This window comes from Salvelinus alpinus, chromosome 3 (genome assembly GCF_045679555.1).
Source record: "Salvelinus alpinus chromosome 3, SLU_Salpinus.1, whole genome shotgun sequence".
Taxonomy (NCBI): Eukaryota; Metazoa; Chordata; class Actinopteri; order Salmoniformes; family Salmonidae; genus Salvelinus; species Salvelinus alpinus.
The window spans coordinates 109419339-109444078 of NC_092088.1; the positions used below are offsets into that span (position 1 = coordinate 109419339).

General features: G+C 47.3%; 1 protein-coding gene across 49 annotated transcripts in view; it reads left to right on the forward strand.

The window, feature by feature from the left end:
- LOC139571681 (ankyrin-3-like) overlaps positions 1 to 24740 on the forward strand; it is a 408808-nt gene that overhangs the window by 362079 nt on the left and 21989 nt on the right. For 40 of the 49 annotated variants that reach the window (XM_071394781.1, XM_071394785.1, XM_071394780.1 and 37 more), the window contains 6 exons: positions 4249 to 4323; positions 4901 to 5032; positions 7688 to 7831; positions 10763 to 11549; positions 14156 to 14450; positions 16480 to 16563. In XM_071394781.1, the coding sequence (XP_071250882.1) occupies positions 4249 to 4323; positions 4901 to 5032; positions 7688 to 7831; positions 10763 to 11549; positions 14156 to 14450; positions 16480 to 16563 (1517 nt within the window). The remainder of the gene's footprint in view (positions 1 to 4248; positions 4324 to 4900; positions 5033 to 7687; positions 7832 to 10762; positions 11550 to 14155; positions 14451 to 16479; positions 16564 to 24740) is intronic. The other 9 variants (XM_071394801.1, XM_071394800.1, XM_071394802.1 and 6 more) reach the window with 5 other exon arrangements.

Consider the following 24740-nt stretch of genomic DNA (forward strand, 5'->3'; position numbering starts at 1 on the left):
GCAGATCAGATAATCACAGGTCAGGTGTAGCCTCTAGCAGCTGATCAGACAACAACAGGTCAGGTGTAGCCTCTAGCAGCAGATCAGATAACAACAAGTCAGGTGTAGCCTCTAGCAGCAGATCAGATAACAACAGGTCAGGTGTAACCTCTAGCAGCAGATCAGATAACAACAGGTCAGGTGTAGCCTCTAGCAGCAGATCAGATAACAACAGGTCAGGTGTAACCTCTAGCAGCAGATCAGATAACAACAGGTCAGGTGTAACCTCTAGCAGCAGATCAGATAACAACAGGTCAGGTGTAGCCTCTAGCAGCAGATCAGATAACAACAGGTCAGGTGTAGCCTCTAGCAGCAGATCAGATAACAACAGGTCAGGTGTAGCCTCTAGCAGCAGATCAGATAACAACAGGTCAGGTGTAGCCTCTAGCAGCAGATCAGATAACAACAGGTCAGGTGTAGCCTCTAGCAGCAGATCAGATAACAACAGGTCAGGTGTAGCCTCTAGCAGCAGATCAGATAACAACAGGTCAGGTGTAGCCTCTAGCAGCAGATCAGATAACAACAGGTCAGGTGTAGCCTCTAGCAGCAGATCAGATAACAACAGGTCAGGTGTAGCCTCTAGCAGCAGATCAGATAACAACAGGTCAGGTGTATCCTCTAGCAGCAGATCAGATAACAACAGGTCAGGTGTAGCCTCTAGCAGCAGATCAGATAACAACAGGTCAGGTGTAGCCTCTAGCAGCAGATCAGATAACAACAGGTCAGGTGTAGCCTCTAGCAGCAGATCAGATAACAACAGGTCAGGTGTAGCCTCTAGCAGCAGATCAGATAACAACAGGTCAGGTGTAACCTCTAGCAGCAGATCAGATAACAACAGGTCAGGTGTAGCCTCTAGCAGCAGATCAGATAACAACAGGTCAGGTGTAGCCTCTAGCAGCAGATCAGATAACAACAGGTCAGGTGTAGCCTCTAGCAGCAGATCAGATAACAACAGGTCAGGTGTAGCCTCTAGCAGCAGATCAGATAACAACAGGTCAGGTGTAGCCTCTAGCAGCAGATCAGATAACAACAGGTCAGGTGTAGCCTCTAGCAGCAGATCAGATAACAACAGGTCAGGTGTAGCCTCTAGCAGCAGATCAGATAACAACAGGTCAGGTGTAGCCTCTAGCAGCAGATCAGATAACAACAGGTCAGGTGTAGCCTCTAGCAGCAGATCAGATAACAACAGGTCAGGTGTAGCCTCTAGCAGCAGATCAGATAACAACAGGTCAGGTGTAGCCTCTAGCAGCAGATCAGATAACAACAGGTCAGGTGTAGCCTCTAGCAGCAGATCAGATAACAACAGGTCAGGTGTAGCCTCTAGCAGCAGATCAGATAACAACAGGTCAGGTGTAGCCTCTAGCAGCAGATCAGATAACAACAGGTCAGGTGTAACCTCTAGCAGCAGATCAGATAACAACAGGTCAGGTGTAGCCTCTAGCAGCAGATCAGATAACAACAGGTCAGGTGTAGCCTCTAGCAGCAGATCAGATAACAACAGGTCAGGTGTAACCTCTAGCAGCAGATCAGATAACAACAGGGCAGGTGTAGCCTCTAGCAGCAGATCAGATAACAACAGGTCAGGTGTAGCCTCTAGCAGCAGATCAGATAACAACAGGGCAGGTGTAGCCTCTAGCAGCAGATCAGATAACAACAGGTCAGGTGTAGCCTCTAGCAGCAGATCAGATAACAACAGGTCAGGTGTGGCCTCTAGCAGCAGATCAGATAACAACAGGTCAGGTGTAACCTCTAGCAGCAGATCAGATAACAACAGGGCAGGTGTAGCCTCTAGCAGCAGATCAGATAACAACAGGTCAGGTGTAGCCTCTAGCAGCAGATCAGATAACAACAGGTCAGGTGTGGCCTCTAGCAGCAGATCAGATAACAACAGGTCAGGTGTGGCCTCTAGCAGCAGATCAGATAACAACAGGTCAGGTGTAGCCTCTAGCAGCAGATCAGATAACAACAGGTCAGGTGTAGCCTCTAGCAGCAGATCAGATAACAAGATAGCAGGACAGAACACAACATGCTTCAGAGGGAAAACTACATCTGTAAGTAGCTAGACAGTAGATAGTGTGATCTGAGATTTAGGCCAAATTAACCGATACTGAAGACATCACATCAATATCAGAAGCCTCTCAGCGCTCCTCCTTCAATACATCCAGGTCTACTACTACATCCAGGTCCACTACTACATCCAGGTCTACTACTACATCCAGGTCTACTACTACATCCAGGTCCACTACTACATCCAGGTCCAATACTACATCCAGGTCCACTACTACATCCAGGTCCACTACTACATCCAGGTCCACTACTACATCCAGGTCTACTACTACATCCAGGTCCACTACTACATCCAGGTCCATTATTACATCCAGGTCCACTACTACATCCAGGTCCATTATTACATCCAGGTCCACTACTACATCCAGGTCCACTACTACATCCAGGTCCACTACTACATCCAGGTCCATTATTACATCCAGGTCCACTACTACATCCAGGTCCATTATTACATCCGGGTCCACTACTACATCCAGGTCCATTATTACATCCAGGTCCACTACTACATCCAGGTCCACTACTACATCCAGGTCCACTACTACATCCAGGTCCACTACTACATCCAGGTCTACTACTACATCCAGGTCCACTACTACATCCAGGTCTACTACTACATCCAGGTCCAATACTACATCCAAGTCCAATACTACATCCAGGTCCACTACTACATCCAGGTCCACTACTACATCCTGGTCCACTACTACATCCAGGTCCACTACTACATCCAGGTCCACTACTACATCCTGGTCCACTACTACATCCAGGTCCAATACTACATCCAGGTCCACTACTACATCCAGGTCCACTACTACATCCAGGTCCAATACTACATCCAGGTCCACTACTACATCCAGGTCCACTACTACATCCAGGTCCACTACTACATCCAGGTCCACTACTACATCCAGGTCCAATACTACATCCAGGTCCACTACTACATCCAGGTCCACTACTACATCCAGGTCCACTACTACATCCAGGTCCACTACTACATCCTGGTCCACTACTACATCCAGGTCCAATACTACATCCATATTTACTACTACATCCAGGTCCACTACTACATCCTGGTCCACTACTACATCCAGGTCCAATACTACATCCAGGTTTACTACTACATCCAGGCCCACTACTACATCTAGATTTACTACTACATCCAGGTCCACTACTACATCCAGGTCCAATACTACATCCAGGTCCACTACTACATCCAGGTCCAGTACTACATCCAGGTCTTGTAGAGACGTGAGAGCAGAGGTTGAGCAGGCCGGCAGAGATAAGAGGAGAAGGAGATGGAAGGAAGAGAGGAGGAGCTGTAGGCCGGCTGCAGGACAGGAGAAGGAATGCAGTCAGGTTGCAGGGTCCAACATGGCCCCCGTCATGGAGACCAAGCCTAGTTTGTAAAACTTTACACTTGTTGATCTTTAGTGCATGAGCCGTTGTGATTGGCTGTGATGTGACTTAACTGTAGCTGTCATTCTGTCGTTGTCATTTCTGTGTCCTGTCCAACGAGTCAAAGGGACTTTCTTAACTGTCCAACCAGACTTAGGAGCCAGGTGCTGCAGCATGATAGTGACCAGAGCACTGTACAGACGACTAGTCTCTGGCCCGTGTAGCTGAGTCTGTATCAGTATAGTAGCAGTATCAGACAGGTGACCATGCTCCAGTCTCCTCCAGCGTACACAGACACACAGGTTACTGGCATGTCTACTTTCATTTCACTCTGACACACGTTTGGCCTTGAACACCAAGCTCCACACTATAGAGCTAGTGACATGGGAATTGGGGTGGTTTTGTTTCTGTGATGGTTTGATTGCCTGTTAGACTGGCTGGTTACATACCTAACACCCACTCAACAACAAATACTAGTCTTCTCCTGGAACTGTCAATGTGCCTTTGTCTTGCCATTGGATCCTCACAATTCTACCTGTTACTATCTGGCTTCTTATTTGGAAAGGTGCAGCCAAGTACTCCAACATGTAGAGCGTTTACTATGATCTTACTATCCAGAGACCTCTGAATTGATGAGGAGAATCTGGCCAGAAAAAGGTATGTTCTGTTTATCTTAAATACACAGTGATGAGATGATAACATGGTGCTGTCTGCCCCCCCACCCCCCCCCCCACCCCCCACCCCCACCAGGCCCTCAGAGCCCCTGTGAGAGGACTGACCTGCGGATGGCCATAGTGGCAGATCACCTGGGTCTGAGCTGGACTGGTAAGAACACAGGTAGCATGGCTCCCCCTGGAGGACAGCAGTAGAATGGCAGTCTCTCTTCTACTGCAGTGACATAACGTACCAGCCACACACACCATTACACACTGACTGGAGACGACTAGAATACATCATTAGATGAGATTTCAGATTGTGACGCCATACTGTTCCTGTTGATGACTGAGCTGGGTAGGACTTCATCTGTGTCGTCTGTTCCATCTGGAGGTTACTGTCATTATTATCAGGAGGGAAAGGGAGTGGCAGTGTGCCCAGCTCCCCTCCCCGCCTGCACTCCCCCGCCCGCCTGCACTGCGGCATTACGTACATGTCTGTCTGGGGGAGAGTCCCCTCCCCGCCTGCACTGCACTGCAGCATTATGTACATGTCTGTCTGGGGGAGGGGAGGGGAGGAAAGAGAGGAGGAAAGGAAAGCAAAGGAAATGAGGAGAGGAGAGGAGAGGAGAGGAGAGGAGAGGAGAGAAAAGGAAATGAAGACAGGAGAGGAGAGGAGAGGAGAGGAGAGGAGAGGAGAGGAGAGGAGGAGAGGAGTCTAATCCATATTTAATGTTTTTCTGTTTCAGAGCTTGCCAGGGAAATGGATTTCTCTGTAGATGAGATCAATCACATCCGCGTGGATAACCCCAACTCTCTGACCGCTCAGAGTTTCATGCTTTTAAAGAAATGGGTTAGCAGAGATGGTAAAAATGCCACAAGTAGGTATCCCATTTCCTCCCTGAATTGAAGACTTGTAACTAGTCATTACTGAAACCACAGATGAATCCTGTAGCAGTAACACCATACAGGGCTCTACACAGAACTGTCTCAGGTCATTACTCTACACAGAACTGTCTCAAGTCATTACTCCACACAGAGCTGTCTCAGGTCATTACTCTACACAGAACTGTCTCAGGTCATTACTCTACACAGAACTGTCTCAGGTCATTACTCTACACAGAACTGTATCAGGTCATTACTCTACACAGAACTGTCTCAGGTCATTACACAGAACTGTCTCAGGTCATTACTCTACACAGAGCTGTCTCAGGTCATTACTCTACACAGAACTGTCTCAGGTCATTACACAGAGCTGTCTCAGGTCATTACTCTACACAGAACTGTCTCAGGTCATTACTCTACACAGAACTGTCTCAGGTCATTACTCTACACAGAACTGTCTCAGGTCATTACTCCACACAGAACTGTCTCAGGTCATTACTCTACACAGAACTGTCTCAGGTCATTACTCTACACAGAACTGTCTCAGGTCATTACTCCACACAGAACTGTCTCAGGTCATTACTCTACACAGAACTGTCTCAGGTCATTACTCTACACAGAACTGTCTCAGGTCATTACTCTACACAGAACTGTCTCAGGTCATTACTCTACACAGAACTGTCTCAGGTCATTACTCTACACAGAACTGTCTCAGGTCATTACTCTACACAGAACTGTCTCAGGTCATTACTCCACACAGAGCTGTCTCAGGTCATTACTCTACACAGAACTGTCTCAGGTCATTACTCTACACAGAACTGTCTCAGGTCATTACTCTACACAGAGCTGTCTCAGGTCATTACTCTACACAGAACTGTCTCAGGTCATTACTCTACACAGAACTGTCTCAGGTCATTACTCTACACAGAACTGTCTCAGGTCATTACTCTACACAGAGCTGTCTCAGGTCATTACTCTACACAGAACTGTCTCAGGTCATTACTCCACACAGAACTGTCTCAGGTCATTACTCTACACAGAACTGTCTCAGGTCATTACTCTACACAGAACTGTCTCAGGTCATTACTCTACACAGAACTGTCTCAGGTCATTACTCCACACAGAGCTGTCTCAGGTCATTACTCCACACAGAGCTGTCTCAGGTCATTACTCTACACAGAACTGTCTCAGGTCATTACTCTACACAGAACTGTCTCAGGTCATTACTCTACACAGAACTGTCTCAGGTCATTACTCTACACAGAACTGTCTCAGGTCATTACTCTACACAGAACTGTCTCAGGTCATTACTCTACACAGAACTGTCTCAGGTCATTACTCTACACAGAACTGTCTCAGGTCATTACTCCACACAGAGCTGTCTCAGGTCATTACTCTACACAGAACTGTCTCAGGTCATTACTCTACACAGAACTGTCTCAGGTCATTACTCTACACAGAACTGTCTCAGGTCATTACTCTACACAGAACTGTCTCAGGTCATTACTCTACACAGAACTGTCTCAGGTCATTACTCTACACAGAACTGTCTCAGGTCATTACACAGAGCTGTCTCAGGTCATTACTCTACACAGAACTGTCTCAGGTCATTACTCTACACAGAACTGTCTCAGGTCATTACTCTACACAGAACTGTCTCAGGTCATTACTCTACACAGAACTGTCTCAGGTCATTACTCTACACAGAACTGTCTCAGGTCATTACTCCACACAGAACTGTCTCAGGTCATTACTCTACACAGAACTGTCTCAGGTCATTACTCTACACAGAACTGTCTCAGGTCATTACTCTACACAGAACTGTCTCAGGTCATTACTCTACACAGAACTGTCTCAGGTCATTACTCTACACAGAACTGTCTCAGGTCATTACTCTACACAGAACTGTCTCAGGTCATTACTCTACACAGAACTGTCTCAGGTCATTACACAGAACTGTCCCAGGTCATTACACAGAGCTGTCTCAGGTCATTACTCTACACAGAACTGTCTCAGGTCATTACTCTACACAGAACTGTCTCAGGTCATTACTCTACACAGAACTGTCTCAGGTCATTACTCTACACAGAACTGTCTCAGGTCATTACACAGAGCTGTCTCAGGTCATTACTCTACACAGAACTGTCTCAGGTCATTACTCCACACAGAACTGTCTCAGGTCATTACTCTACACAGAACTGTCTCAGGTCATTACTCTACACAGAACTGTCTCAGGTCATTACTCTACACAGAACTGTCTCAGGTCATTACTCCACACAGAACTGTCTCAGGTCATTACTCCACACAGAACTGTCTCAGGTCATTACTCTACACAGAGCTGTCTCAGGTCATTACTCTACACAGAACTGTCTCAGGTCATTACTCTACACAGAACTGTCTCAGGTCATTACACAGAGCTGTCTCAGGTCATTACTCTACACAGAACTGTCTCAGGTCATTACTCTACACAGAACTGTCTCAGGTCATTACTCTACACAGAACTGTCTCAGGTCATTACTCTACACAGAACTGTCTCAGGTCATTACTCTACACAGAACTGTCTCAGGTCTCTGTCCTCAAATGTTTTAATAGTGTTGTGTATTGCTGTCTGTAGTGTATTAACCAGTTTGTCTGTTTCTGTCTTACTTTAGCGGATTCCCTTACAGAGGTCCTGACTAAGATCAATCGGATGGATATTGTGACATTGCTGGAAGGGCCGATATTTGACTATGGTAACATTTCAGGCACAAGATGTTTTGCTGCTGCTAACGCAGTTTTCCTGGATCAGTGTGATGGTAAAGTTTAGCCCCATCTAGCTGAACTCTGTCTCTCTCTTTCCCTCTCCTTCTCACAGAACCAGCCAGTCTAAACTAGTCGAACGTAGAGCCAATCTGGCTAAACTAGTCGAACATAGAGCCAATCAGTCTAAACGAGTCGAACGTAGAGCCAATCTGGCTAAACTAGTCGAACATAGAGCCAATCAGTCTAAACGAGTCGAACGTAGAGCCAATCTGGCTAAACGAGTCGAACGTAGAGCCAATCAGTCTAAACTAGTCGAACGTAGAGCCAATCTGGCTAAACGAGTCGAACGTAGAGCCAATCTGGCTAAACGAGTCGAACGTAGAGCCAATCAGGCTAAACTAGTCGAACGTAGAGCCAATCTGGCTAAACGAGTCGAACGTAGAGCCAATCTGGCTAAACGAGTCGAACGTAGAGCCAATCAGGCTAAAGGAGTCGAACGTAGAGCCAATCAGGCTAAAGGAGTCGAACGTAGAGCCAATCAGGCTAAAGGAGTCGAACGTAGAGCCAATCAGGCTAAAGGAGTCGAACGTAGAGCCAATCAGGCTAAAGGAGTCGAACGTAGAGCCAATCAGGCTAAACAAGTCGAACGTAGAGCCAATCAGGCTAAAGGAGTCGAACTAGAGCCAATCTGGCTAAATGAGTCGAACGTAGAGCCAATCAAGCTAAAGGAGTCGAACGTAGAGCCAATCAGACTAAAGGAGTCGAACGTAGAGCCAATCAGGCTAAAGGAGTCGAACTAGAGCCAATCTGAACATGATGATGACAGATCAGATGTTGATTTTATATTTTATATATAATGCCCCCTGAAATCAATCAACACTGATACTTTTCAAACACTGCCGTGTGTTAACCCTGTCAGTGGGCATTACAACTCTACTACTGTATGTGTGACTGTATTTTATGTTGTGTACAGTATAAAATATCATGCTGCTTAATAAGCCTCTAAGGAATCACAACTCTAACCTATCTGATCTAGAAGATGAGAGCAATGTTTATTTCATTCAGATGGGTTAAAAATTTGGTTGGTATTTTGTTCTATAATAGTTATGGTGTGTGTATACTGATTTGAAAAAATACAGTAATGTTTAACACACTACATTTGTCACATTTATCGCCTAAATATATTTCATTCACAATTTGATTGTCAAGTACATGAAAACAGTATTAATTTATATGGCAAATGGTTCATGTCTGTTGTGGTGTGTTGTGGTTTCTGACACCATGGCTGTGGCTTTAAGGGACCTCTGCTTGTTATAGGGCTGTTAGAGCTGCTTAGGCTGTTAGTACCTCTGGTTTCTCTGAGCCTTCCTACCCTGCAGTTATCTTGCTTCTAACTCTGCTGAACCAGACCACCTAACCCCTCCCTGCTAACCTGCTACCTCCCCCCCCCCCCCCCCTCTCTGCTGACACCCTCAGCTGTGCTCTCACCCACCAGCCAACATACTGTACTGTTAACAGACTTAACATACAGTACCTAACTGGACTGTTGGCAGCTTTGCTACAGCCTTGTGTGGCTGCTCCCTCAGTCTTAGTAGTTCTGCTAATAACACTAGGCTAACAACGCTAGGCTAATGCTAGGCTAACAATGCTAGCCGAGCAATACTAGGCTAACAACGCTAAGCTAACAATGCTAAGCTAATGTGAAGCTAACAACGCTAAACTAGCAATGCTAGGCTTATGTGAAGCTAACATCGCTAAACTAGCAATGCTAGGCTAATGTGAAGCTAACAACGCTAGCCGTTAGGCTCTGGCTGTAGCACTCTTCCTCAACTGCAGCTACATAAACATAGAAGTTACAGTCACATTGAATTTTCATCCACTAATTTTCATTCACTTTCAACCAAGTCTTGTCTGACTAACATTTTGTTTGTCTTTTCATCTGTCCATAGGACCTTACAGTAGTATCCTTGATAGTTCCTAAATTTCTTGCTGCTACCCCTTCTTCCTCACCATGTCCCCTTGTGCTCCTTGTTGTCATACCCCGCTCCTTAGGCCCCGCCCCCTATATATTAGGTATGTACAGGTCTATATGTCGTCCCTTATGGTTCACTGATCATCTTCTGAACTTACATATCCACGTGATTAACATCACATCATCTGTTGACTAAACTCATTATCAGTCATATCCAGGCCAACAGGCCATTTGCAGATGAGCCATATAAAGAGCTGCTAGCTACCTGCTACCTGCTAGGCTGTGAGCCATGTAAAGCGCTGCTAGCTACCTGCTACCTGCTTGGCTGTGAGCCATGTAAAGAGCTGCTAGCTACCTGCTACCTGCTAGGCTGTGAGCCATGTAAAGAGCTGCTAGCTACCTGCTACCTGCTAGGCTGTGAGCCATGTAAAGAGCTGCTAGCTACCTGCTAGGCTGTGAGCCATGTAAAGAGCTGCTAGCTACCTGCTACCTGCTAGGCTGTGAGCCATGTAAAGAGCTGCTAGCTACCTGCTACGTGCTAGGCTGTGAGCCATGTAAAGAGCTGCTAGCTACCTGCTACCTGCTAGGCTGTGAGCCATGTAAAGAGCTGCTAGCTACCTGCTACCTGCTAGGCTGTGAGCCATGTAAAGAACTGCTAGCTAACGGCTACCTGCTAGGCTGAACGCTAACAGCCTGTCTCTTATAAGAGTATAAGTCAGTGATTTTCTGTAGGTGGCAGTATTATATGAATAGCACTCCTTCCATCCTCCTTCCTCCATCCTCCTGTACATGCTGAGTGTCTTCGTGTTGTTGTGTCCCTCCTTCCTCCTTCCCCCATCCTCCTTCCTCCATCCTCCTTCCTCCTGTACATGCTGAGTGTCTTCGTGTTGTTGTGTCCCTCCTTCCTCCTTCCTTCCTTCCTCCATCCTCCTTCCTCCTGTACATGCTGAGTGTCTTCGTGTTGTTGTGTCCCTCCATCTCAGCTCCACTGTGTTGTGGTTATCTCATCCAGGTTCCAGCAGCATCCAGCTGGAGCTTCAGACCCCCACAGGTTTGATCTCTCAGCCCCCCACCCCGCTAAGCAGCGACCACTTCTTTGACGAGGACGCTGGCCTAGACTCCCCCTCTAGAACGCCCACTAGACCATGTGACTTGTCACTCACCCAGACCACCAGCACCCCAGGCCCCGCCCCCCATGCTCAACCCCCCACAATGGTGGTAGAGGAAGACACCTCTGGACCTCTAGACTCCCGTGGCGCCGGGGAGGGCGCCGGGGAAGGAGGGGGCCCTAAAGTGACCTCCACTGAAGATGACACAGGGGTTAGCAGAGAGTCAGTGGCCTCATACAAGCCCCATGACAGGGAGGCAGGGGTGAGAGAGGAGGCTGAGCAGGATGTTGGGATGCTGATACATCAGATTGATCTTCCTCAGGGGGTGGTCAGGGAGGATGAGTGGCTGGCTGGAGCCAGAGGAGACCCATCAGAGGTCCTGGGCTTTAGGCCTGCCCTGTGGGGAGAGGGTGGTGTGTCTGGTTCTCCAGGGGAAGAGAAAGAGGAGGGGGAGATGACTGAGGAGAAGTTAAAGTCTCTGTTGGAGGAGATGGCGCTGGAGGAAGGCTCGGAGGACGAGGAGATGACGGAGGACAGGATAAACGCCATCTTGTCTCGAGTGCAGCAGGCAGACAAAGATATGATGTCATCACCTGCAGGTTGGCATAGTGAGACGTCCAGCGTGAAGGTGGAGCCCCCGACACCTGGCCGCAGTCTGAGTGCTGAGGGCAACGACCTCCAGGACACCAGGTAGGATCTGATATTAATATTAAACATGAATAATGTTGTCAGGGGTGGAGCTTAGCGTTCACTCCCTTGGGACACCTCTTGTACCTCAAATCTTCCTCAGTCAGTCGCTACATGATTTACCAATGATTCACGTTGTATCTACCAGGCACACAAGCTTTTATAAGGCTACAGAAATGTGTGCCTACAGTTACAAGGCAAGTCCTAAACTATATAGCTACATATACTACAATACGCGTGATGTGGGTACTGTTACCATCTAGGTAATGATGGTATGTTGGTGTATTGTTGTCTCTACCTTCTTGCCCTTTGTGCTATTGTCTGTGCTCAATAATGTTGGTACCATGTTTTGTGCTGCTGCCATGTTGTGTTCCTACCATGTTGTTGTCATGTTGTGTTCCTACCATGCTGTGTTCCTACCATGCTGTGTTCCTACCATGCTGTGTTGCTGCCATGTGGTGTTGCTGCCTTGCTGTGTTGTCATGTGTTGCTGCCATGCTATGTTGTTGTCTTAGGTCTTTCTTTATGTAGTGTTGTGGTGTCTCTCTTGTCGTGATGTGTGTTTTGTCCTACATTTTCATTTTTAATTCCAGCCCCCTTCTCTGCAGGAGGCTTTTGCCTTTTGGCCCGTCATTATGAATAAGAATTTGTTTCTTAACTGACTTGCCTAGTTAAAAAAGGTTCAATTAAATATAACAAATAAATATAGCATATAGCTATATAGCATAACCAGTAAATAATACGCCCAGACACATAACGTGGTGTGGCCTATAAATATTGAACTGCATTGTTGGTTAAGGGCTTGTAAGTCAACATTTCACGGTATTCGGTGCATGTGACGAATAAAATTTCATTTGATTTGAAATGACAAAATTGTATCACAAACAGCATTGAAAGTTGTCTTAAACTACAATGCATTGTATTGAAGAACTGTTCATTTGTATCTGCCTTAATTTACACAAATCAATTTGAAGTGATCCATATTTATCCACATTCAAGTTCATTGTTCAGACATCCTTCAGGGCTGTACGGTAATGTACAGTTGAAGTCGGAAGTTTACATACACCTTAGCCAAATACGTTTAAACTCAGTTTTTCACAATTCCTGACATTTAATCCTAGTAAAAATGCCCTGTTTTAGGTCAGTTAGGATCAACACTTTATTTTGAGAATGTGAAATGTCAGAATAATAGTAGAGAGAATGATTTATTTCAACTTCTAATTTTTTCATCACATTCCCAGTGGGTCAGAAGTTTACATACACTCAATTAGTATTTGGTAGCATGGCCTTTAAATTGTTTAACTTGGGTCAAATGTTTCGGGTAGCCTTCCACAAGCTACCCTCAATAAGTTGGGTGAATTTTGGCCCATTCCTCCTGACAGAGCTGGTGTAACTGAGTCAGGTTTGTAGGCCTCCTTGCTCGCTCACACTTTTTCAGTTCTGCCCACAAATGTTCTATGGGATTGAGGTCAGGGCTTCGTGATGGCCACTCCAATACCTTGACTTTGTTGTCCTTAAGCCATTTTGCCACAACTTTGGAAGTATGCTTGGGGTCATTGTCCATTTGGAAGACCCATTTGCAACCAAGCTTTAACTTCCTGACCTATGTCCTGAGACGTTGCTTCAATATATCCACATAATTTTCCAACCTCATGATGCCATCTATTTTGTGAGGTGCACCAGGCTCTCCTGCAGCAAAGCACCCACAACATGATGCTGCCACCCCCGTGCTTCACGGTTGGGATGGTGTTCTTTGGGTTGCAAGCCTCCCACTTTTTCCTCCAAACATAACGATGGTCATTATGGCCAAACAGTTCTATTTTTGTTTCATCAGACCATAGGACATTTCTCCAAAAAGTACAATCTTTCTCCCCATGTGCAGTTGCAAACTGTAGTCTGGCTTTTTTATGGCGGTTTTGGCTTCTTCCTTGCTGAGCGGCCTTTCAGGTTATGTCGATATAGGACTCATTTTACTGTGGATATAGATACTTTTGTACCTGTTTCCTCCAGCATCTTCACAAGGTCCTTTGCTGTTGTTCTGGGATTGATTTGCACTTTTCGCACCAAAGTACGTTCATCTCTAGGAGACAGAACGCGTCTCCTTCCTGAGCGGTATGACGGCTGCGTGGTCCCATGGTGTTTATACTTGCGTACTATTGTTTGTACAGATAAACATGGTACCTTCAGGCATTTGGAAATTGCTCCCGAGGATGAACCAGACTTGTGGAGGTCTACAATAATTTTTCTGAGGTCTTGGCTGATTTCTTTTGATTTTCCCATGATGTCAAGCAAAGAGGCACTGAATTTGAAGGTAGGCCTTGAAATACATCCACAGGTACACCTCCAATTGACTTAAATGATGTCAATTAGCCTATCAGAAGCTTCTAAAAGCATGACATCATTTTCTGGAATTTTCCAAGCTGTTTAAAGGCACAGTCAACTTAGTGTATGTAAACTTCTGACCCACTGGAATTGTGATACAGTGAATTATAAGTGAAATAATATGTATGGAAACAATTCTTGCCTAAACGACCTGCCAAAACTATAGCTTTTCCCCCCTCTTCCTCTCTTCCCCTCTCCTCCCCCTGTCTCCCCTCCTCCTCCCCCAGCCCTGTGAATTCCCTGGACTCCCTGACGACATCACCTGTCCGACCAGCAGAGAAATCCAATGGAGACCACGCTGACTTCCTGTCCCAGCCCGGGTCACTTCCTGAGGCCCAGGGTTCATCCAACGGGGTGAAGGGTCATGGCCAGGTCGAGGACGAGGGAAGGGCGTCAGCGTCACAAGGAGGGCAGGAGGAGGGAAGCAGAAGGACTCTGGGAGAGGACAGCACAGCAGGACCAAGCAGCAAGGAGCAGCAGCAGGAGGAGGGAGGAGTTCAGGGGTCACAGCACAAAGTCCAGGTAACTCTACACATCATGACTCTGTGCTGTTATTATGGACACAGCTGTTCTTCTGTCCTCATCTCACTCACAAGGTTGATGTGTTATGAGGAAGACCAATGTACTCTGATATCTAGCTGGTGAAGACCACGTTCAATGGATCAAGGTGAAAAACAAATGCATCTTCTTCACTTCTAACCCTTGTCAGGGGTCTAAAATCATTCCTGTACATGTCAGGGCTGTTATGAACCACATGTCAGACAGGATCTATGACAGGACTGTTCTGAACCACATGTCAGACAGGATCTATGACAGGACTGTTGTGAACCATATGTCAGACAGGATCTATGACAGGACTGTTCTGAACCACCTGTCAGACAGGATCTATGACAGGACTGTTATGAACCACATGTCAGACAGGATCTATGACAGGACTGTTATGAACCACATGTCAGACAGGATCTATGACAGGACTGTTCTGAACCACATGTCAGACAGGATCTATGACAGGGCTGTTCTGAACCACATGTCAGACAGGATCTATGACAGGACTGTTATGAACCACATGTCAGACAGGATCTATGACAGGGCTGTTCTGAACCACATGTCAGACAGGATCTATGACAGGGCTGTTCTGAACCACATGTCAGACAGGATCTATGACAGGGCTGTTCTGAACCACATGTCAGACAGGATCTATGACAGGACTGTTCTGAACCACATGTCAGACAGGATCTATGACAGGACTGTTCTGAACCACATGTCAGACAGGATCTATGACAGGACTGTTCTGAACCACATGTCAGACAGGATCTATGACAGGGTTGTTCTGAACCACATGTCAGACAGGATCTATGACAGGACTGTTCTGAACCACATGTCAGACAGGATCTATGACAGGACTGTTCTGAACCACATGTCAGACAGGATCTATGACGGGGCTGTTCTGAACCACATGTCAGCCAGGATCTATGACAGGGCTGTTCTGAACCACATGTCAGACAGGATCTATGACAGGACTGTTCTGAACCACATGTCAGACAGGATCTATGACAGGGCTGTTATGAACCACATGTCAGACAGGATCTATTATGAACCACATGTCAGACAGGATCTATGACAGGGCTGTTCTGAACCACATGTCAGACAGGATCTATGACAGGACTGCTCTGAACCACATGTCAGACAGGATCTATGACAGGGCTGTTCTGAACCACCTGTCAGACAGGATCTATGACAGGACTGTTCTGAACCACATGTCAGACAGGATCTATGACAGGGCTGTTATGAACCACATGTCAGACAGGATCTATTATGAACCACATGTCAGACAGGATCTATGACAGGGCTGTTCTGAACCACCTGTCAGACAGGATCTATGACAGGGCTGTTCTGAACCACATGTCAGACAGGATCTATGACAGGACTGTTCTGAACCACCTGTCAGCCAGGATCTATGACAGGACTGTTCTGAACCACATGTCAGACAGGATCTATGACAGGGCTGTTCTGAACCACATGTCAGACAGGATCTATGACAGGGCTGTTCTGAACCACATGTCAGACAGGATCTATGACAGGACTGTTATGAACCACATGTCAGACAGGATCTATGACAGGGCTGTTCTGAACCACATGTCAGACAGGATCTATGACAGGGCTGTTCTGAACCACCTGTCAGACAGGATCTATGACAGGACTGTTCTGAACCACCTGTCAGACAGGATCTATGACAGGACTGTTCTGAACCACCTGTCAGACAGGATCTATGACAGGACTGTTCTGAACCACCTGTCAGACAGGATCTATGACAGGGCTGTTCTGAACCACATGTCAGACAGGATCTATGACAGGACTGTTCTGAACCACCTGTCAGACAGGATCTATGACAGGACTGTTCTGAACCACATGTCAGACAGGATCTATGACAGGACTGTTCTGAACCACCTGTCAGACAGGATCTATGACAGGACTGTTATGAACCACATGTCAGACGCAGGACATAGTTGTTACTGTGAGGTCAGAGCCCTAACCCTACCTGGTTCATCAGGAGGGTGGTAGAGATAAGGAGACCAGCTCTGATGAGGAACGGACTGTCACCACCAAGGTGTACCGACGGAGGGTCATTCTGAAGGTACCTGCTTGTGGCACTGAGTGGTGTGTTGCCCCAGTGAGGCCTGTGCTGCTATCAATGTGCTGTCTGTGTGGCCTAGGCCTGTCTGTCTGTGTGGCCTGGGCCTGTCTGTCTGTGTGGCCTGGGCCTGTCTGTGTGGCCTGAGCCTGTCTGTCTTTGTGGCCTGGGCCTGTCTGTCTGTGTGGCCTGTCTGTCTGTGTGGCCTGAGCCTGTCTGTGTGGCCTGGGCCTGTCTATCTGTGTGGCCTGGTCCTGTCTGTCTGTGTGGCCTGGGCCTGTCTGTGTGGCCTGAGCCTGTCTGGCCTGGGCCTGTCTGTCTGTGTGGCCTGTCTGTCTGTGTGGCCTGGGCCTGATGTGACAGGCTCTACAGGAACCTAGAGCTCTGCTGCCTTTCTGCTTGACCAGCTGCTCCCAACTAGCTGTAGCTACTGGCTGACTGGGTTGATAGCTGTAGCTACTGGCTGACTGGGTTAATAGCTGTAGCTACTGGCTGACTGGGTTAATAGCTGTAACTACTGGCTGACTGGGTTGATAGCTGTAGCTACTGGCTGACTGGGTTAATAGCTAGTTACATCCGGCGCCGAAAAGAGATGGCCGCCTCGCTTCGCGTTCCTTGGAAAATATGCAGTATTTTGTTTTTTTATGTGTTATTTCTTACATCGGTACCCCAGGTAATCTTAGGTTTCATTACATACAGTCGGGAGGAACTACTGAATATACGATTAACGTCAACTCATCATCGTTCCTACCAGGAATATGACTTTCCCGAAACGGATCCAGTGTTTTGCCTTCCACCCAATACAATGGATCTGATCCCAGCCGGCGACCCTGTGCGACGCCGTAAAAGGGGCAAACGAGGCGGTCTCGTGGTCAGGCTTCGGAGACGGGCACATCGCGCTCCACTCCCTAGCATACTACTCGCCAATGTCCAGTCTCTTGACAATAAGGTTGATGAAATCCGAGCACGGGTAGCATTCCAGAGAGACATCAGGGATTGCAACGTGCTCTGCTTCACGGAAACATGGCTAACTCAAGAGACGCTAACGGAGTCGGTGCAGCCAGCTGGTTTCTTCATGCATCGCGCCGACAGAAACAAACATCTTTCTGGTAAGAAGAGGGGCGGGGGGGTATGCCTTATGATTAACGAGACGTGGTGTGATCATCATAACAACACACAGGAACTCAAGTCATTCTGTTCACCTGATCTAGAACTCCTCACAATCAAATGTCGACCGCATTATCTACCAAGGGAATTCTCTTCAATCATAATCACAGCCGTATATATTCCCCCCCAAGCAGACACATCGATGGCCCTGAACGAACTTTATCTGACTCTTTGTAAACTGGAAACCACACACCCTGAGGCTGCATTCATCGTAGCTGGGGATTTTAACAAGGCTAATCTAAAAACAAAACTCCCTAAATTCTATCAGCATATCGATTGTGCTACCAGGGCTGGAAAAACCCTAGATCATTGTTATACTAATTTCCGCGACGCATATAAGGCCCTCCCCCGCCCCCCTTTCGGAAAAGCTGACCACGACTCCATTTTGTTGATTCCAGCCTACAAACAGAAACTAAAACAACAAGCTCCCGCGCTCAGGTCTGTTCAACGCTGGTCCGACCAATCTGAATCCACGCTTCAAGACTGCTTCGATCACGCGGATTGGAATATGTTCCGCATTGCGTCCAACAACAATATTGACGAATATGCTGATTCGGTGAGCGAGTTCATTAGGAAGTGCATTGACGATGTCGTACCCACAGCAACGATTAAAACATTCCCAAACCAGAAACCGTGGATTGACGGCAGCATTCGCGTGAAACTGAAAGCGCGAACCACTGCTTTTAACCAGGGCAAGGTGACCGGAAGCATGACCGAATACAAACAGTGTAGCTATTCTCTCCGCAAGGCAATCAAACAGGCTAAGTCCCAGTACAGAGACAAAATCGAGTCGCAATTCAACAGCTCAGACACAAGAGGTATGTGGCAGGGTCTACAGTCAATCACGGATTACAAAAAGAAAACCAGCCCCGTCGCGGACCAGGATGTCTTGCTCCCAGACAGGCTAAACAACTTTTTTGCCCGCTTTGAGGACAATACAGTGCCACTGACACGGCCCCCTACCAAAACCTGCGGGCTCTCCTTCACTGCAGCCGAGGTGAGTAAAACATTTAAACGTGTTAACCCTCGCAAGGCTGCAGGCCCAGACGGCATTCCCAGCCGCGTCCTCAGAGCATGCGCAGACCAGCTGGCTGGTGTGTTTACGGACATATTCAATCAATCCTTATCCCAGTCTGCTGTTCCCACATGCTTCAAGAGGGCCACCATTGTTCCTGTTCCCAAGAAAGCTAAGGTAACTGAGCTAAACGACTACCGCCCCGTAGCACTCACTTCCGTCATCATGAAGTGCTTTGAGAGACTAGTCAAGGACCATATCACCTCCACCCTACCGGACACCCTAGACCCACTCCAATTTGCTTACCGACCCAATAGGTCCACAGACGACGCAATCGCAACCACACTGCACACTGCCCTAACCCATCTGGACAAGAGGAATACCCATGTGAGAATGCTGTTCATCGATTACAGCTCAGCATTTAACACCATAGTACCCTCCAAACTCGTCATCAAGCTCGAGACCCTGGGTCTCGACCCCGCCCTGTGCAACTGGGTCCTGGACTTCCTGACGGGCCGCCCCCAGGTGGTGAGGGTAGGTAACAACATCTCCACCCCGCTGATCCTCAACACTGGGGCCCCACAAGGGTGCGTTCTGAGCCCTCTCCTGTACTCCCTGTTCACCCACGACTGCGTGGCCATGCACGCCTCCAACTCAATCATCAAGTTTGCGGATGACACTACAGTGGTAGGCTTGATTACCAACAACGACGAGACGGCCTACAGGGAGGAGGTGAGGGCCCTCGGAGTGTGGTGTCAGGAAAATAACCTCACACTCAACGTCAACAAAACAAAGGAGATGATTGTGGACTTCAGGAAACAGCAGAGGGAGCACCCCCCTATCCACATCGACGGGTCAGTAGTGGAGAAGGTGGAAAGTTTTAAGTTCCTCGGTGTACACATCACGGACAAACTGAATTGGTCCACCCACACAGACAGCGTTGTGAAGAAGGCGCAGCAGCGCCTCTTCAACCTCAGGAGGCTGAAGAAATTCGGCTTGTCACCAAAAGCACTCACAAACTTCTACAGATGCACAATCGAGAGCATCCTGTCGGGCTGTATCACCGCCTGGTACGGCAACTGCTCCGCCCACAACCGTAAGGCTCTCCAGAGGGTAGTGAGGTCTGCAGAACGCATCACCGGGGGCAAACTACCTGCCCTCCAGGACACCTACACCACCCGATGTCACAGGAAGGCCATAAAGATCATCAAGGACAACAACCACCCAAGCCACTGCCTGTTCACCCCGCTATCATCCAGAAGGCGAGGTCAGTACAGGTGCATCAAAGCAGGGACCGAGAGACTGAAAAACAGCTTCTATCTCAAGGCCATCAGACTGTTAAACAGCCACCACTAACATTTAGCGGCCGCTGCCAACATACTGACTCAACTCCAGCCACTTTAAAAATGGGAATTGATGGAAATTATGTAAAAATGTACCACTAGCCACTTTAAACAATGCCACTTAATATAATGTTTACATACCCTACATTACCCATCTCATATGTATATACTGTACTCTATATCATCTACTGCATCTTGCCATCTTTATGTAATACATGTACCACTAGCCACTTTAAACTATGCCACTTTATGTTTACATACCCTACAGTACTCATCTCATATGTATATACCGTACTCTATACCATCTACTGCATCTTGCCATGCCGTTCTGTACCACCACTCATTCATATATCTTTATGTACATATTCTTTATCCCTTTACACTTGTGTGTGTGTATAAGGTAGTAGTTGTGGAATTGTTAGGTTAGATTACTTGTTGGTTATTACTGCATTGTCGGAACTAGAAGCACAAGCATTTCGCTACACTCGCATTAACATCTGCTAACCATGTGTATGTGACTAATAAAATTTGATTTGATTTGATTTGATTTGAATAGCTGTAGCTACTGGCTGACTGGGTTAATAGCTGTAACTACTGGCTGACTGGGTTGATAGCTGTAGCTACTGGCTGACTGGGTTGATAGCTGTAGCTACTGGCTGACTGGGTTGATAGCTGTAGCTACTGGCTGACTGGGTTAATAGCTGTAGCTACTGGCTGACTGGGTTAATAGCTGTAACTACTGGCTGACTGGGTTAATAGCTGTAGCTACTGGCTGACTGGGTTGATAGCTGTATCTACTGGCTGACTGGGTTGATAGCTGTAGCTACTGGCTGACTGGGTTGATAGCTGTAGCTACTGGCTGACTGGGTTGATAGCTGTAGCTACTGGCTGACTGGGTTAATAGCTGTAACTACTGGCTGACTGGGTTAATAGCTGTAGCTACTGGCTGACTGGGTTGATAGCTGTAGCTACTGGCTGACTGGGTTGATAGCTGTAGCTACTGGCTGACTGGGTTAATAGCTGTAGCTACTGACTGACTGGGTTGATAGCTGTAACTACTGGCTGACTGGGTTAATAGCTGTAGCTACTGGCTGACTGGGTTAATAGCTGTAACTACTGGCTGACTGGGTTAATAGCTGTAACTACTGGCTGACTGGGTTGATAGCTGTAGCTACTGGCTGACTGGGTTGATAGCTGTAGCTACTGGCTGACTGGGTTGATAGCTGTAGCTACTGGCTGACTGGGTTAATAGCTGTAGCTACTGGCTGACTGGGTTGATAGCTGTAACTACTGGCTGACTGGGTTAATAGCTGTAGCTACTGGCTGACTGGGTTAATAGCTGTAACTACTGGCTGACTGGGTTAATAGCTGTAACTACTGGCTGACTGGGTTGATAGCTGTAGCTACTGGCTGACTGGGTTGATAGCTGTAGCTACTGGCTGGGTTAATAGCTGTAACTACTGGCTGACTGGGTTAATAGCTGTAACTACTGGCTGACTGGGTTAATAGCTGTAGCTACTGGCTGACTGGGTTGATAGCTGTATCTACTGGCTGACTGGGTTGATAGCTGTAGCTACTGGCTGACTGGGTTAATAGCTGTAGCTACTGGCTGACTGGGTTAATAGCTGTAGCTACTGACTGACTGGGTTGATAGCTGTAACTACTGGCTGACTGGGTTAATAGCTGTAGCTACTGGCTGACTGGGTTAATAGCTGTAACTACTGGCTGACTGGGTTAATAGCTGTAACTACTGGCTGACTGGGTTGATAGCTGTAGCTACTGGCTGACTGGGTTAATAGCTGTAACTACTGGCTGACTGGGTTAATAGCTGTAACTACTGGCTGACTGGGTTAATAGCTGTAGCTACTGGCTGACTGGGTTAATAGCTGTAGCTACTGGCTGACTGGGTTGATAGCTGTAGCTACTGGCTGACTGGGTTGATAGCTGTAGCTACTGGCTGACTGGGTTAATAGCTGTAGCTACTGGCTGACTGGGTTAATAGCTGTAACTACTGACTGACTGGGTTAATAGCTGTAGCTACTGGCTGACTGGGTTAATAGCTGTAGCTACTGGCTGACTGGGTTGATAGCTGTAACTACTGGCTGACTGGGTTAATAGCTGTAACTACTGGCTGACTGGGTTGATAGCTGTAGCTACTGGCTGACTGGGTTAATAGCTGTAACTACTGGCTGACTGGGTTAATAGCTGTAGCTACTGGCTGACTGGGTTAATAGCTGTAACTACTGGCTGACTGGGTTAATAGCTGTAACTACTGGCTGACTGGGTTAATAGCTGTAGCTACTGGCTGACTGGGTTAATAGCTGTAGCTACTGGCTGACTGGGTTGATAGCTGTAGCTACTGGCTGACTGGGTTGATAGCTGTAACTACTGGCTGACTGGGTTAATAGCTGTAACTACTGGCTGACTGGGTTAATAGCTGTAACTACTGGCTGACTGGGTTACTAGCTGTAACTACTGGCTGACTGGGTTAATAGCTGTAGCTACTGGCTGACTGGGTTAATAGCTGTAACTACTGGCTGACTGGGTTAATAGCTGTAACTACTGGCTGACTGGGTTAATAGCTGTAGCTACTGGCTGACTGGGTTAATAGCTGTAACTACTGGCTGACTGGGTTAATAGCTGTAACTACTGGCTGACTGGGTTAATAGCTGTAGCTACTGGCTGACTGGGTTAATAGCTGTAGCTACTGGCTGACTGGGTTAATAGCTGTAACTACTGGCTGACTGGGTTAGATAGCTGTATGCTACTGGCTGACTGGGTTAATAGCTGTAGCTACTGGCTGACTGGGTTGATAGCTGTAGCTACTGGCTGACTGGGTTAATAGCTGTAACTACTGGCTGACTGGGTTAATAGCTGTAACTACTGGCTGACTGGGTTAATAGCTGTAGCTACTGGCTGACTGGGTTAATAGCTGTAACTACTGGCTGACTGGGTTGATAGCTGTAACTACTGGCTGACTGGGTTAATAGCTGTAACTACTGGCTGACTGGGTTAATAGCTGTAGCTACTGGCTGACTGGGTTAATAGCTGTAGCTACTGGCTGACTGGGTTAATAGCTGTAACTACTGGCTGACTGGGTTAATAGCTGTAGCTACTGGCTGACTGGGTTAATAGCTGTAACTACTGGCTGACTGGGTTAATAGCTGTAGCTACTGGCTGACTGGGTTAATAGCTGTAACTACTGACTGACTGGGTTAATAGCTGTAGCTACTGGCTGACTGGGTTAATAGCTGTAGCTACTGGCTGACTGGGTTAATAGCTGTAACTACTGGCTGACTGGGTTAATAGCTGTAGCTACTGGCTGACTGGGTTAATAGCTGTAGCTACTGGCTGACTGGGTTGATAGCTGTAGCTACTGGCTGACTGGGTTAATAGCTGTAGCTACTGGCTGACTGGGTTGATAGCTGTAGCTACTGGCTGACTGGGTTGATAGCTGTAACTACTGGCTGACTGGGTTGATAGCTGTAGCTACTGGCTGACTGGGTTGATAGCTGTAGCTACTGGCTGACTGGGTTAATAGCTGTAACTACTGGCTGACTGGGTTAATAGCTGTAACTACTGGCTGACTGGGTTGATAGCTGTAACTACTGGCTGACTGGGTTGATAGCTGTAGCTACTGGCTGACTGGGTTAATAGCTGTAGCTACTGGCTGACTGGGTTAATAGCTGTAGCTACTGGCTGACTGGGTTGATAGCTGTAGCTACTGGCTGACTGGGTTGATAGCTGTAGTTACTGGCTGGGTTAATAGCTGTAACTACTGGCTGACTGGGTTAATAGCTGTAACTACTGGCTGACTGGGTTGATAGCTGTAGCTACTGGCTGACTGGGTTAATAGCTGTAACTACTGGCTGACTGGGTTAATAGCTGTAGCTACTGGCTGACTGGGTTAATAGCTGTAGCTACTGGCTGACTGGGTTAATAGCTGTAGCTACTGGCTGACTGGGTTGATAGCTGTAGCTACTGGCTGACTGGGTTGATAGCTGTAGCTACTGGCTGACTGGGTTAATAGCTGTAGCTACTGGCTGACTGGGTTAATAGCTGTAACTACTGGCTGACTGGGTTAATAGCTGTAGCTACTGGCTGACTGGGTTGATAGCTGTAGCTACTGGCTGACTGGGTTGATAGCTGTAACTACTGGCTGACTGGGTTAATAGCTGTAGCTACTGGCTGACTGGGTTAATAGCTGTAGCTACTGGCTGACTGGGTTAATAGCTGTAGCTACTGGCTGACTGGGTTAATAGCTGTAACTACTGGCTGACTGGGTTAATAGCTGTAGCTACTGGCTGACTGGGTTAATAGCTGTAACTACTGGCTGACTGGGTTGATAGCTGTAACTACTGGCTGACTGGGTTGATAGCTGTAACTACTGGCTGACTGGGTTAATAGCTGTAGCTACTGGCTGACTGGGTTAATAGCTGTAACTACTGACTGACTGGGTTAATAGCTGTAGCTACTGGCTGACTGGGTTAATAGCTGTAAGCTACTGGCTGACTGGGTTAATAGCTGTAACTACTGGCTGACTGGGTTAATAGCTGTAACTACTGGCTGACTGGGTTAATAGCTGTAGCTACTGGCTGACTGGGTTAATAGCTGTAGCTACTGGCTGACTGGGTTAATAGCTGTAGCTACTGGCT